This window comes from Actinia tenebrosa, unplaced genomic scaffold, assembly GCF_029948245.1.
Source record: "Actinia tenebrosa isolate PJP-AT-01 unplaced genomic scaffold, QUT_ActTen_1.0 PGA_scaffold5__44_contigs__length_20552954, whole genome shotgun sequence".
In the NCBI taxonomy this organism is placed as follows: Eukaryota; Metazoa; Cnidaria; class Anthozoa; order Actiniaria; family Actiniidae; genus Actinia; species Actinia tenebrosa.
In genome coordinates, this window is record NW_028292582.1 from 11,773,487 (window position 1) to 11,789,432 (window position 15,946).

A 15,946-nucleotide genomic window follows, 5' to 3' on the forward strand; every position below is an offset into this window, starting at 1 on the left:
TCAGTGGTCGTATTATCAAGGTTACGTTCTTGTATCAGTGGTCGTATTATCGAGGTTCCCCTAAAGCCGCAGCTTCTTTCTATTAAAGTCAGTTATAAAATAACTGTTATGAATGTAGCGTTCTGATTGGTTTGGAGCGCGTGCTTTATGAGAGCACATTGCACGCGCGCGCACTTTCCGTTGCGTCATTCCTATCTATTATTGTAATTTATGTTTTATAAAAGAAATAAAAAAACTTGCTTGCTGTGCTGTGTGCTGTCATAAAGCACTTGGGGATTGGCAGAACATTCGAGAAGTGTCCAGAAGCACTCCGCTACGCGTCGTGCTTCTCTTAACACTTCTCTCGTGTTCTGCCAATCCCTGCGTGCTTTATGACAGCACACAGCACGCGCGCGCGTTTTCTATTTCTTCATTATAACTATTTTGGGCTTCAGGAATCGTCTAAAAAAGTTATATTTTATTGGTGAGCTAACAATGTCAGTATTTAAATAACTTCATCACGCCCTTCCGCAGAACCTTTCACCCCTGCACTGTTAGCACTGTTATAAATAACACTAGACATCTTTATCGACAGAAATACCCAGTATTACACGCTGTTCTTAACTGCGGAGTTTCCTTAGACTGAAACCGGCGATAGACCTCTTTACTTTGGGCGTAATGTTTTCCCATTTCAGACCACGTGTCTTTCTCTTGAGAATAACATTCTTTGTTTGAGTGGTGTCCATGTTCATGCATCTTCCCATGCACGAAAAAATGATACTCTAGAGAATGACACCCGAAATAATAAAATAGCCGGATCATAATGTGTTTATTTTTGGGGTTTCTGTGTTGGGACTTGTTGTTGCTTGTTTTTTCCCGTTTGTCCTAATAAAAGAATACTCCACTCAGACCTGTAAACATAGGGGCACAGAAGAGATCCTAAAATTGGCGAATTCATGCAAACCACCGAAAAACAAATGGCGTAATGTTAAGTGTTTCTTAAGGAAAAATATTGTGTAAATACAAAACAAACATGACTTGATCTATTCTTGATTCTTGCAGACATCCGAAGTGACCTTTTGTCTTTGTTAAAAAATTTCCACATATGTGGAAAACATGCTCAGTCTGAAATAAACCAGCTTTCTACTACATTAGACAAGTATGGACTTTCATGTTATGATCAGAGACTGACTCAATGACACGACATACTCACAAAAAGACATTTATCTTGATCAGAAATAGCACTTTCAACCACACATTTATCTGGCCTTCAGCCATACTTGCATCAAAATTATAAAAAGCTTTAACTAAAAACTACTAATATTGAAATTATTTCAATATTTTGAAAGATTTTATTGTGCCAAGAGTAGGCAAAACTATTGATAATACACGGACTAAATTTAATAGCTTGATCTTGCCCCTCGCCTGATCGGCAACCCTATATTTAGATATTAAGTTATCTGCGCCTAGTTTTGACATGTGGAAGGTCATGTTTTAGTCTCTATTCTTATTCCTGTTAGCTCCTGCATTTTCTTGCCGTTTTGGTTTAATTCTTAGGACTTGATTGATAGACATAATGTAAAACCTCGTTAGTGAGGTATCGGGTGTAGGTTAAGGCTACTGACTGAACACGTCTCAAATTATTTCTTGCATTAAAAAAACGTCACATGAATGCTCGAGACGATCTGAGATAGCTCAAACACCATTAGCCTAGACATTTGTGTAAATACACCGTGGGTAAATACGTTCGTATGAAAGGCTCTTAGCAAACCCCAGTGAAGATTTAAGCGTTCATTATTGATTCTGATTAAAACTTAATGCTTCACATGATGGGACCTCCAAGGATGGTCCTTACAGTATCATCACAGTCAAATGGCTTCCTATCCATTATCAACCAATTCAGAAGCAAGAAAATAGACGCTATCCAATCAAATCGCTTGAATTTTAAAAGAACCCATGTTTTTTCGTTTACTGACAGCACTCTCGCTAAAGTCTTTTACCATACAGGTTTTTCTTTCCTTTTTATTGGTGATCATTTCCAATCTTCGATTTGTATATCAATCTACCCTCTTTTTCCTTTTTATTTTTATTTATTTCTTAATCTCTCACGTGACTTTACTAACTCCTATATACCCTCCTTGTGCATTTCCCGCCAAACGTGTCTACTATGGTAACATACTCAGTAGACATTAGTTTACTATTGTGACCTTTCAATTATTGAAAAGAACTTTTTTTCCCCGTATTTTCTAGTCGATTTCGCCAACGCTTTCCTCTAATCAAAAAACATGTGACCAAAACCAAACGTGCCCGAAGTTTGAATTCAGAGAGCCCTTTTGACTCTGCTGATATCAAATCTTCATCAATAAGCCGGCAGAAACTGAAAATATCGTATGATGGTAGTCGAAAGTAACATTCCAGAAGAAAAGTCTTTAAAAGCAATCTCAGTTATGGATTACCCAGATAAGTTATCAGTACATCCATTAGCACAGATAAGAAAAAAAGCCGAACTCGCAGTAAACAAAGATACGTTGCGCATGCGCCAAAACATCAATCATGGAAGCACGAGACTAAAAGATCTACTATAGGTCTTTTTTCACAAAATAACGACAGGACAGTAGGGACAAATGCAGTTGGTTTAGTTTGAACTTTAGCTTAAGGTTGTGCTCCTGATGCTTTCTTCTTCAAAACGTTTCTTTAAAACGGCAAACCAAACGGATGAAAAAAATTTAGCTAACGGACGAGGCTGCTGACGCATCGGAGGTTTTCAGATACGACCCGACTTGGCTCTGAGAAGCATTGCGAAATAAATATTCAAAACATCCTACGAATAATAAAAGTACCCAGCCCAGTGGTAATACAATAGAATGGTTTTATCTTTAACTCCTAAGAAACAATCTTAATTAAATTTACACTAGCTATGGTTTGTCGATCCGTGAAATGACCAAAAGGCAGGACATGGCTATTTTAGCTTGTCAGGTTTTGCAAGGGGCAGCTGAGGGGGAACTTGCGAAAATATGAAAGTCCAATGCCCGCCCATCGTTTGACCTCAATATCTCTGTAATAGTTATTCAGCCAAATCTCTTCGAGATACCTGACCACAAGTATTCAAAATGGGATGACCAAATCCTGTTTGTATTGAAAAGATAAAAGTTTGTGAATGAGCATGTTTGCAAGGGGTGATATGATGTGGCTCAGGTCGGCTAAATGAGCGATGTCGATAAGATGAAACACTGCAGCCTAACGCGGGAATAAACTGATAAGTTTTCGGATTGACTGTTGGTCGTTACGATCAGAATATTTCCTTAAGTAACTCGTTATCAGCCGTCCCGAGGAAACTGCATGGCTTAATTGTCACAAGTCCCTCTTTTCAGTTGAATTCAACTTTCCATTTGCAAAAGAACTTAAAACGTTTCTTTGTAAGTCTATTAAAGCTAGCTTACTCTTTACTGATTCTTGCGTGATATTTTTAGGTGTCTCGGCAGAACAAGCCAGTTTGGTTCAAGCTTCCACACAGAACCATGAACTGTTTCTAAGTCCTTCCTTCCTGGCATGGCCTTTCACCCAAACCCACAAATAAACCAACACCGTACTAGACATGCAAAGTTGTACTAAAATTAAAACAGTCATAGTCAGATGACGGGCAAGTCATAAGGGAACATAAATACACGAGTATTAACACAAAATAATTGTAAAGTATTAAAATGATTCTCGAGAATTAAAAACTTGACCATAAAGTAAACTTTTACACAGCAATTTATTTTTCCTGAGAGAAATGTTGGAAAAGAATTTGTTGTGAAATAATATTAACCGCGCGGAGGTAGGTCAACATAGCGCACAGATTTGAATCATTTCTGGACAAGTATAAATACAAAATATATCAAGATAATCTGACTGACAAATCCAGTCCTCTAGACACGAAAGCACGGGTAATCAAATACTGATCAACTAACAAACCAACCAAATTAAGATTGTTTCTCAATTTTACATTAATTTTTTTTCTTCTATGGCTGCATTTTATTGATTTCATGGCTACATAATATTGTCGGATCATCTACAAAATGCAAATCCCGTCAAGTTCATCAAAATAAATATATATTATATGATGCTATAAAAATAGAACAAAAGTTGTGTTTGATTTTGCAAAGTCTCCTGTCGGAAATATTCTCTTTTCATTTTCACTTGAAGAGACTTTAGATTAAAGTGACTGGCCTTTGTTGACACTATTCCAGCTTGATTTATTGTCTTGCAATAATACCTTGATCAGCAGCTCGAAACCATCTTTATTTTTATACTTCTTTTAGTCATGTTATGTTTCGTGAACTGATGACATTTCTCTCACAGTGCGTGCCCACGTTGCTCATTAGGAAGGCAACTAACATCCTTTGGTTCTTCCTAACCAAGAAACCCCATCAAACAAGGATCTGAGCCAAATTTCCTTAAGATAGTTGAATTATTCATAGGAAGAGTGGCCGAGTTCCTTCTCTGTACAGACCTTGTTGCTCCATACACGTTCTTGTAGGCTTCCTCATAGCGTTGAATACTGATAGCTGCCATCAGTTCCTCTTGTGCGAGCTGGTTGCAAAAATCGTCTGTTAAAACTATAGACTGTCTTCTTTGAATCCCTAAGCTTCTTCTCCTGGTTGGAAGATTCCCTTGTTCCAAGGCTTGTCCGTGAACCATAGTTAAATCCAAAATTCAAAGACCACTAGACTATTGTGCCTTTGATGTGATCTTTTCTGTTTACCCTTGTCAAATTGCGTAAGTCCTTGGTGCCTACCGACGCTGCAAAGCTGTTTCTTTCACAAAATTCAGAGTATGAATAAGAGCTAAAAGTTTTGACGCTGATGAGTCAAGCTTTACTGAGGTTCCCAGGCACTCAACGGTGTTATGTTGCGAATGGCTTGTTTCTTTGTCCTTTATCTAGTGACCTGATCACAGTCATTATAAGTGTTTCCAGAAATAGAAATGAAAGATAATACGTGATGTTATGATAGCTATTATGTTACCACATGAGCGGAGATTATTTTTAGACACAAGTAAGCAGAATATTAACCTTGTTGACACTTGAGCTGATCTTGAGTCTGAGAGCATTCAAATTCATCATTTCAACCGTAAAAACAACAACTTAATTATAAACGGAATCGAAATTAATGAAATTCACGAGGGAAAAATCAAAAAAGAAAAAGAAGTCCAACAAAATATTTGGTCAGTGTAAACAGAAAATCCATTCAGCTAATGAAAGATTTTTTCACTGTCAGAAAATCAAAAAAAAAAAAAAAATGTTGGCGGTTTGAAATGTTTTTTTCCTTTGATGCAGAAATATGAAACATTTCTGATGACGGTTCCCTTTGGCCCTGAGGGGGAAATGCTTGCCTAACTAAATATAATAACTTATGAAAAATGACGCCTAAATGTTATACAGCGATATAGCGCTCGTTCCTTACAAGAGTCACGGGACTATACTTTTCCGGATCCTTTATTTGGGTGGTTTAACGTGATTAAATTTTTGTAGTGTGAGCAATCTTAGGGTGTGAATTTTACCACCGTGTCATTATCGATTGTCTAATGAATTCTCTTATTATCTATTCCGATATTGAGGGGAAAACTGGGTCGAGTTGGCATCGCAGTGCATTGTGGGACTGTTTTAGGGGACGGAATAGACGCCATCTTGAAAATTTTTTCAACAAAAATCAATCATTTGTACCAGCGACCAAATTACGGCAAGTTTTGTATGTTCAACAAAACGAGACAACTAAAATTTAACTAAGATTACTAGAGCTTCACTGAAGACACTTTTTGAGGGATAATAAACATGTAGTCTCCAACTACATAAATAGTCGAGCCTTCGTACACATTGACTCCAACATACGTATTTATTAGCTCCAGCTTGACAATTGTTCGACAATTACACGGAAGATTGTACGATTCGCTACAACAAACAACTTATAATTAATAAGCTTCACAAAAAGGGGCAAATTAAAAAGGAAAAAGAAAAAAAAAAGAAAACTACTTACAAGTTAATGATGCACGCTCGACTGATTCTTGATGTTAAATATTTATGGCGCCTGCGGGGCCTCTAGTCTGCGGAAATTCTTAATCTTACACGCTCCCCCGCCAAAGACTATTCTGGGTCTTTTCTGCCCATCTAAACACAATCATTTACTAAATTACTTAACACTTTTTAACGTCTCTTGTAACTTAATTATAAACAGTTCAAGTCTTGAATGCTTTCATTCCTTCGTGTTCACTTTTGTGGCTACTCTTTCTTCTGCGGACTGCTTCTTGCTTGGTCCTCGGCTTCAGTCTTGGTCTTCAATAATTCTTCTTCTAGCATACAAAGCTTTCGCACGTCTCGGCGGTACTCTCCATCGGCCGTCCTCACGATCACTTGTCTTACAACTCCGTCGTTATCCGGCATTGTCTGTTGAATCAATGCCTTTGGCCATTGACCTCTTGGGGTATTCTTGTCTGCTAAGAGGACTAAGTCGCCAACCTTGAAATTAGCTTTTTCTCGTAGCCATTTCTGTCGCTCTTGCAGCATCGGCAGGTATTCTTTTGTCCATCGCTGCCAAAACTCGTTTGCTAACAGGTGGGCGTGCTTCCATCTTGCTTTATATTTGTCGACATCCTTTATCTCGTCTGGGGGTAGGGATGTGTTCTTGCGGAGTAGCAATATGTGGTTTGGTGTGAGTGCCTCTAAATCTCGGGGATCACTTGAGACGTTCGTTATGGGTCTGTCATTCATGATCTTCTCTACTTCTGTTAAGAATGTGTGAAGCGTTTCATTATTTACAAGACGCTCTCCTAACATGGAGTGTAGAATTCTTCTGACTGATCGGATAAGACGTTCCCAAACGCCACCTTGGTGACTCGCTGCGGGAGGATTGAACTTCCACTGTACATCTCTTTGATTCAGCTCGTTCTGTATCCGATCTTGGTTCCACGTCTTCATTGCTTTGATGACGTCTAACTCTGCTCCCTTGAAATTAGTGCCGTTATCACTGTATATGATTCTTGGGGGTCCACGTCTACTAACGAAACGTATCACTGCATTGATAAAACTATCAGTAGATAAGTCTTGTGCCACCTCGATGTGGACTGCTCTGTACCTTAGGCACGTGAATATGCAACCGTATCGCTTGTTCAAGGCAGGATCTCTCTTGGATCTTGTATTTGGTCCAATTTTGACGTACAGCGGTCCAAAGTAGTCTAAGCCGACTGCGGCAAACGGATAGACTAGTTCTTGTCCGTCCGAAGACGATCTCACTTCAGGTAGTGGAGCTGTAATCTGTTCTCCCATCCTAGCATTCTGACGCCTGCATTCGTGGCACTTGCGTAAGACTCTTCCAACCGACGACACTCCACTTATTATCCAAAAACGTTGTCGTATCTCGGCTAATACTTGATTGGTTCCAACGTGACCATTGCGATAGTGATAATGACGTATTATCAGCTCTGTTACTGGATGTTTTCCAGGCAAGATGATGGGATGCTTCGCATCATAGGACAGATGTGAACGATCTAATCTCCCTCCTACCCGAATCACTCCGTCTTCTAAAATTGGCTTCAGGTGGATGAATCGTTCTTTAACTTCCTTGCTCAAGATTCCTACTTCACTGTCTTGAGTATTTAAGAACGACTCCTTCTGGATGAATCTCGCGATTCTTCTCTCCGCTGTTTCAACTTCCGAAACTGACAAGGTCTCCTGACTGGGTCGCAAGCTCTTGGCGCTGTCGCGCTCAGCTTTACGCGGCCAAGCTTCAATCAACTTACGAACAGCTCTGATGAGCCATGCAACTGCTCTTCTTAGCCTGTTCCAGGTCGAGTACTTGCGAAACAGTGAGTCCCAAAAGTCCTTCTGCAGCGTCGTTGCTCCGACTGTCACTTTCTCCTTCTTAACTCCTTCATCCGTTTCTGACAATGTTGCCGATATCTCTGGTGGCTGTGGAGGCCATTCTTCTTCTTCCGTCCACAAAAACTCTGGTCCTTGTCTCCATATCTGCAGCTTTCTTGATTCTGTTGCCTTGATCCCTCTTGAAGCATAATCAGCTGGATTAAGCTCGGATCTTACGTGTTTCCACTGTTCTGGAACCGATTCTTGTCGAATAATGGCAACACGATTTGCGACGAAGGTGGTAAATCTTCTCACTTCGTTGAAGATGTATCTAAGAACGATAATAGAATCTGTCCAATAACTGACGTTGTCAATCCTGAGTCTTCTTTGCAACGCTCTGACAATCAACTTATTCATCTGAACAAGCAGGGTTGCGGCTGTAAGTTCCAGCTTGGGTACGGTCATTGTGCTCTTCAAAGGTCTAACACGAGACTTTCCCATCACAAAGCTACAATGAATCTGACCTCTTTCGTTTATCAGTCTCAGGTAGGAAACCGTTCCGTAACCATGTTCTTGTGAAGCGTCAGCAAAATGGTGGAGCTCCGCCCTCACTACAGTACCAAAGTTCTTTGGTTTGAAGCAACGTGGAATACTTAGATCTTTCAAACTTGCAAGTCCTTTTTTCCATTCTATCCAACTGGCAAGTATATCTGGTGGGAGATTCTCGTCCCAGTCATATCTCCTATGGCAAAGTTCTTGATTTATTTCTCTACCAGGTAGGAGAAGAGGGCTTGCAAACCCGAGGGGATCATAAACAGTTGCAACTGATGACAGGACGCCCTTTCGATTCTCCGGATGTGCCTTGCTACTCGTAACTAAGTTAAAGGTATCTTGTTCTACGTCCCAGTGGATTCCCAGGGCTCTATCTACAGGTAGACTTTCTGACGCTAAATCTAAGTCCTTGATCGCTGGTGCGCGTTCCTCTACTGGAAATTCTGACAAAACTTGGCGATGACTGGACATCCACTTTGTTAACTTGAATCCTCCTCTAGCTAGCAAGGTCTGTAACTGCTTGCTCACTCGTATAGCTCGATCAACATCAGCAAACGATTTCAACAAGTCGTCAACGTAAAAATCTTTATACACAGCATCGATGCTCTCTGGCATGAAGTCGTGCTCGTTGTCCTTTGCGGTTCTTCTCAGTGCATATCCAGCGATGCTCGGCGATGATGTTGCACCAAATATATGTACGAGCATTTGGTGAACTTTGGGTTCTTTAGTTAAATCTCCGTTTGGCCACCATAGGTAACACAATGCGCCGCGGTCCTCTGGCACTACGTGGACTTGATGAAACATTCTCTTAATATTTGCTGCCACAGCAACTTCGTTCACTCTGAATCTTAGGATTACTTCAATCAACGGACTTGTATTCTCTGGTCCTTGAAGTAACTGTTCATTCAACGAAGTCCCTCCACTCTTGGCGGCGCAATCGAACACTACTCGCGGTTCCTCTGGTTTCCTCGGATGCCAAACTGCATGGTGAGGCAAGTACCATACTGGTTTCAGGTTATGGAGTTCCTCTTCCAGCACTTCCCTCGAAGAACCTTCACTTTTGTACTTTTCCATGACTTGATTGTACTTCTCTTTAAATTTTTCATCTTTCTGCATCCTTTTCTTCAACCATTCTAATCTCCTTTCCGCAGTCGCTCGGCTATCTGGAAGAATCGGGCGATCTTGACGAAATGGAAGTCTTAATTGATAATGTCCGTCAATTAACTTTACTGATTTGTCCATAATATCTTTCGCTCTGTGGTCTTCGATGGACATACCTTCATCTGCGTCATTATAAGAGTTCCCGAACTCGTCGTTATACATGCGTTCTATTTGAAGGTTTAGCTTCTCGTGCTCGGTGCTAGTAAGACTCACATTCACTTGACTTTCTGTAGATTCTACTATAGGTCCATAGACAGTCCAACCGAAGGGGGTTTTCACCGCAAAAGGCTCTCCCTTACCACCTTCTCTTCTATCCAGTTCTTTCTCTATAATATCTGGACGGTCGCTACCGATGAGGATGGTTACCCTTCTTCTGTCGATTTCTCTTAGGGTAAGATCTTTAAGGTGCGGCCATTTCTTTATTTCTTCATTGGTCGCCACATGCTTCGGCAGAACAGGAAGATGTCTCGTGGTCAGTACGTTCTCTAAACGGAAGTGTGCGTCTCCAGCCAAAGATTCTACTTTTAAGTCTATTTCATATCCGCATTTCCTTTCCTGCGAATTGACGGTAGACATCGTAAATCTTGCTTGCCTCTTGGTTTTGATCTCTAATTCGTCTATTAAGCTCTCCATACAGAGGGTTGCGTCCGAACCACTGTCAAAGAATGCATATGTGATGATCTGCTTGTCACTCTGAGGGGTGCTGACCTTGACAGGTACAACCTTGAAGCATACTTTCGGTCTGCAAACTTCTAGTGCGCTGACTGTGACGGGATCACTTGGCTCTACTGCTATAGCATTTGGGCAGACGGTCGAAGGCGTTGACTGACTAGTTGTCTTTACTGAGTTTGTTCTTTCCTGACTCCCTGATGTCGCCTCTCTTACTTGTACATTTCTTTCGACGCTCTTCCGAGTTGAATTGCTGTTGTCTTTCACGCGATCTCCTTCGCTGTCTTCGATGTGAATCAAGTAGTGATGCTCCTTACCGCATCCTGAGATTCTACACTTGAATCCCTTTGTACACGACTTGGCGCAGTGTCCTTCTTCAAGGCAGGCTCTGCAAAGACCGTGTTGCTTCACCGTCTTAAGACGATCTTTTAGAGAAGAACTTTTGAATTTCCAGCATCTCCAAACTCCGTGAGGTCCTGAACATTGTGGGCATTTGTGAGCGATCGCAGATGGGCATTGGCTCTGATCTCTTTGAACGGCTGCTAAGGTCGTGACTTTATATCTTTGGTCAGATCTTTCTTTCTTTGGATCTCTTCTTTCCTTTTCTGTCGTCGAGGAAGTCACCCTTAGTTCCTGTCCGTATCTGTTGTTAATTCTGTCCGCTGTATTCTTAACGAACTGGACGAAGTCTGCATACTCAGCTCTGCCCTTTATCTTGATAAGATCTCCAGCTTTGTCGGCCCATTTCCTCTTTAAGCCTTCGTCTGGCAGTTTTCTCATCAGCATGACTATGGTCTCTTCGTTGTCCAAGCGACTTGAATAACTGAAACCCATGTTAGTAAGCACTCTCCTTGCGTCTTCCAGCTTCCTCGCGAACTCCATCAGGCTGCTAGCGTCAGCTCTTCTGATCAGAATCTCTTTCAGTCTCCTGACGTGAGATTCAGCTACCATGTGCGGCTGTCCAAAGTTCTGATGTAGAGTTCGCCACGCTTCCACGTATCTTTCGCATACCGGGAGGTTCACGCAGCTTCTAATTGCTTCCTTCGCCTTTCCTACGCATTGTGCTAGTAAACGGGTAAGTCTCTGCGACTCGTCCGACACTTGACTTTCGATGTTATCCTTGAAATTCGTAACGAACTCTGCGTACTCCAGGGGGTCTCCACTAAACTTCATTAATTCCACTTTCGGTAGGGACGGACCTTGTTTGATTGCTTGCGCTATCGTCGTCCAAGCGTCTACCATGGAACTTTCTCTGGGTAGTGATGGAGGGGTATACGAGGGACGAAACTCTGTCGGCGTTGGATTTTGAACAGCTGGAACATACGGCGACGCCGATGCTCTCAGCGCCATCCCTTGGCTCACTTGCGGCGAGCTAGTGAGTTTCTCTGTAAGGGTAACGGGTGTCGACGCCATTTTCGGGCTCGTATAACAACAATTAGTATAAACACTGGGAATGGTATGGTGACACGATGGAAGTGGATCAGGAACCTGCATGTGCGTACCTTTCATCGCGAATTCACTAGTCACTACAGGTACGAAAGTTTTCTTGGAATACTGGTCATCTCTTTTCAATGGGGATTGAGGCCGTGGGCGGCTGAACTGGGGTGTAATCTCAATGTGGTTCTCGCTTTCCCAACGGGAATGTTCAACGTTTTCTTCCGTAACGTATTGTTCTAGCATCAATTCTAGAGCAGCCTGCTTCGCCTGGGTTTCCGCGTCTATCAGCTCGATTTTTCTGCTAAGTTCTGCCTTTTGCTTCTCTATCTGCTCCATTTGGCGATCTAAATCTTGTTTCTGCTTCAGCGCATTTACTCTAAGTCTCGCTTCTTCCATAAATTTCGTTTTCTCTTTTATACTAGACGAACTAGAAGCACGACTGAATCCAGATTCGGATGGGGACTTTGGTCTTTGCTTGTTGGCTCTCCACTCATTCAACAAGTTTTCTATCTGCCACTTCATGTCTCTCTGGTTTTCATAACTATCCATTAACAGTGTTCTCCTCTCTTCGTCATCTTCAATCTCCATACATATCTCGTGGGCATCGACAAACTTCCTGAACGCTTCGTTGTACTTTTGGACACTATCTTCTAGTGTTACCACGTCGACTTCAGGGCTCTTCATCAATTCTTGTACTCTGTTCCAATTCTTCCTCAGCTCTCCAAGATATCCTGATCTACTACGTCTATACCGAATCGCTCGTTCGGCTCTGACTTCTTCTTCGCCAAATTTCTTTGGTTCTCTAACTCTCGAAGATCTTCTAACATCGGGCTCTCGTTGTTCAGCACCAAAACCAACTAAATCTTGCGTTAATGATGGCCATGTCACCTTTTTTCCACCATTCTCTACGCTTGGTTTTGCTGACATTGCTCCCTTAATTTCTTGGAATTTCTGGTTGGGCTCCCTGTGTCGCACGTGCGATTCTTCATGTACTTGCTCGTGGACTGATTTTACTCTCTCAAATCTCTCTCTTAAATCTTCACCAAATTCATCCAAATTTCTTCCATCCTGGTCGTACATCTTCTAGTTTAGATAATTTCGGCGATTTCGATAACCAAAGTCAATGATAAATGACATTAACTTCGAATGAATGTAGTCTCCAACTACATAAATAGTCGAGCCTTCGTACACATTGACTCCAACATACGTATTTATTAGCTCCAGCTTGACAATTGTTCGACAATTACACGGAAGATTGTACGATTCGCTACAACAAACAACTTATAATTAATAAGCTTCACAAAAAGGGGCAAATTAAAAAGGAAAAAGAAAAAAAAAGAAAACTACTTACAAGTTAATGATGCACGCTCGACTGATTCTTGATGTTAAATATTTATGGGGCCTGCGGGGCCTCTAGTCTGCGGAAATTCTTAATCTTACAAAACACGATATCAAAAAAAAAAAAAAAAAAGAAAAGAAAAAAAAAAAAAAAGGAAAGGAAAAAAGGAAAAAAAGCAATTAACTGAAGGGCTTACATTAAGGGCTTGTATATTGCATGTTTTTAGATAAACCAACTTCACAGCAACATCTGATCCTTGTCGGAATAAAGGAAATCTTAGTAGCAGATAAGAAACCAGACTTTTTTAATCTAATTTATAAAATCTACCCCCAGATGGTGGGTCTTTGCTTCTGGCTGATAAAGCTAGGATAAAAATAACGGTCATGTAACCACACAGGGCGTTGTCAGTTCCTGTTTCAAAATACTACTGAAAAATGCTGAAAATAAATGGATGGGAAGTCTGCTGTCTACTGAGTATTCTGCATTTCACGGATATTGCGGTAAAGGAATGATTATTTTTTAACTACTTCTACCAAGCATTAGTAATCGAAAGAAAGAATGAAGGAAATGAAGTGGGGAAAAAAACAAAAACAAAAACAAAAAAAAAAAAACCAGAAAGAAAATTTAAAAAAAGAAAGAAAGGAAGAAAGAGAAAGAGTGAGATAGGAAGAACGAAAGAAAGAGACTATACAAAATAATAAAATATAAAGTAGCTCAGCAAGTTGAAAAAAACCCACAGATTTACATGTGTTTCATTCACATAAATAAAGAAATTCAACAACATTTCTCACGGAAGGGGAAAACATGACTAAATGATTTATAACTGGCTCTACCAACCAAAAACTGATACAGCCACGAAAATAGAATATTGATTGTAATATTGAGAGTCGAAAGTAAAAACCTATTATTTTTACGCATTCTATTTTTAAGCAGACCAATTTCAAAGAATAAAGCTAGTCTGTTTTTATTGATATGACAGACCGATGGGCTGGTATCTACAGGGTATTGACCCAGTATTATTTTTAGCCGCTCAAGCCTCAGGATCGTACGAAACTCGGATCAGTTTTTGAACCGCAACTATTAATATACATTGAGCGATAAACACTTAACATTTCCGCACTGGATTAACAAGTATTTGGAATTCCTAGGAATTTGTTGACATTATTCATCAGTGCAATGAATGGTACGTAGTGTTTTAATATCGGAAACTAATTGTTCATAGTTGCTTCAAGGTAAAAAACTCACGGTTGTTGAACGAATGAAAGTGCGGCAAGTTTCGTGACTTTGAGCATATAGTTTATTGATGATATCCAATAACCTTGACCGTGGGATTTGCACAATAAACGAGGCAGAATCCGTGAGCAATAACATTTGTAACATCGCAATAACATAATGATAATTTTAACCATAATGATAACGATCCGTATGACTCACTGTTTATTTTCGCGCTAAAGTGATCAATATTTTTATCAATATGTTTGTTATGAAGGTCAGTAGCAACGGAAGCAAATATATTTTGAAATATAAAGAGAAAGGAATATTTAATAGAAAGAATTTTTCACTGAAAAAAAATCGTTTATCAATGCCTTCAAGTTTTTTGTAGAGGCATTCGACATTGGTATAATGTAAACGAAATTAATTAATTTCTATTTTTAGAATTAAATTTTGGAGGAGAAAAATACTGAACAAAGCCTGGATATGCTAAAACGCCAGTTTTCTTTTCCTTTTCGTATTTTTTTGGCCTTTCATGCAGGAGTAAACTTTCACTCTCGCATGTCGGACACGTTTATGACTTTCATCGAGTAGACTTTTGATCTTGACATTGAGGAAAGATCTAATTCCTGTCAATTTGGTCTATCAGAACTAACAATACACATCATACCGGGGGGAGGTACTCTCCTATATTCGCTATGCGGGTACGTGCCGCCAAACAGCGTATATTTTGGCAGCGATTCTAAACTCTGGAACAGGGTATATGAAATCGCGCTCGCTCGGGGACAGGGTATATGAAATCACGCTCTCTATCCTCTCTGGAACAGGGTATCCATTTTCGCAATATCGGAACAGGGTATGTTTTTCAGCGATCTTGCTCTGGAACAGGGTATGAATTTCAGCGATTTTACTCTGGAACACGGGTCAGGGTTGTGGGCTCAGCAGCACACCCGGCTACCCTAAACGGGCAAGAGTACCCTCCCCCCCTCCCCCGGGACATCATAAAATTGCTTTTTTTTATTACAGCCTATCAGATGTTTATATCAAACCCAAATAAAACTGCCAGTAAAGCTATAGAGAACTATAAGACACCGTTACTAGAATAAATGATCCTCAAGATAATATAAAACAGTTTATCTGTACTAAAGTATAAAATAGCAATAAATAGACTGATAGCAATAAATAAAATAAATTAATGAATAAATACCTCAACGCAGGACGCTGGACGCAGTAAGTTCTAATCACTGAATAACTAACTTTCGCGCACAGTAATTTTCCTAATAGTTTTACCCTAAATTAGAGTGATAGTCAAATGATATCGATAATTAGTTTGTCTATTTTTGTCACTATTATTTGTTCATTTTTGTAGTTTTCCTGTGGTATGGACTAAAAATACTTTATAACTGGCATGAATTACAGAGGAATGATCATATTTTGACCCGACCCATCAAGATATTTTCTTTCTCTAGAAGAATCTGTCATCTACTTCTGGCAACAGTGACTCAGGTTTGGTTTTAAATGACACAAAGAAACATTGGCAACATGTCGAGATCCGTGACATTCGCGACAGCATGAAAGACTGGCCTCGCTGACGTTAGATGAGTTAATTGCTACCAAAAAACATGTTTCTAGAGTAATTTAATGAAATCATTTTCTCATGTAACATGACGGATTGCGTTTCTCATTCCTACCGGAGCCTGCAAGTCGCGTTACCGCGGTTCGTGACACTATGCGCATGCGCAGCTTTGAAAATCCAAAAATAT

At 40.3% G+C, this 15,946-nt stretch overlaps 1 protein-coding gene and 1 long non-coding RNA gene across 3 annotated transcripts in view; one reads left to right on the top strand and one right to left on the bottom strand.

Moving 5' to 3' along the window:
* Positions 1-3,717, top strand: part of LOC116307304 (uncharacterized) — a 14,420-nt gene extending 10,703 nt beyond the window's left edge. The window contains exon 3 of the long non-coding RNA XR_016121253.1: positions 3,450-3,717. This is a non-coding gene — a long non-coding RNA (uncharacterized LOC116307304). The remainder of the gene's footprint in view (positions 1-3,449) is intronic.
* A 2,112-nt stretch (positions 3,718-5,829) lies between these two features.
* On the bottom strand, positions 5,830-13,030 carry LOC116287994 (uncharacterized). Of its 2 annotated transcripts, none has more exons than XR_016121279.1 (2): positions 5,994-13,024; positions 5,830-5,908 (listed from the first exon to the last, which is right to left on the bottom strand). XR_016121279.1 is itself a non-coding variant. In XM_089037660.1 (2 exons), exon 2 carries the CDS (start codon positions 12,710-12,712, stop codon positions 6,236-6,238), a length of 6,477 nt encoding a protein of 2,158 aa, XP_088893786.1. In that variant the 5' UTR covers positions 12,713-12,899; positions 12,984-13,030; the 3' UTR covers positions 5,830-6,235. The 2 variants fall into 2 exon arrangements, 1 of the variants encoding a protein (XP_088893786.1); XM_089037660.1 differs by having other exon boundaries at positions 5,830-12,899; positions 12,984-13,030.
* Positions 13,031-15,946: the final 2,916 nt, after the last annotated feature.

Bases quoted from the DNA above. Each gene is read 5' to 3' on its own strand.
- LOC116287994 (XM_089037660.1), bottom strand. From the start codon at position 12,712: ATGTACGACCAGGATGGAAGAAATTTGGATGAATTTGGTGAAGATTTA.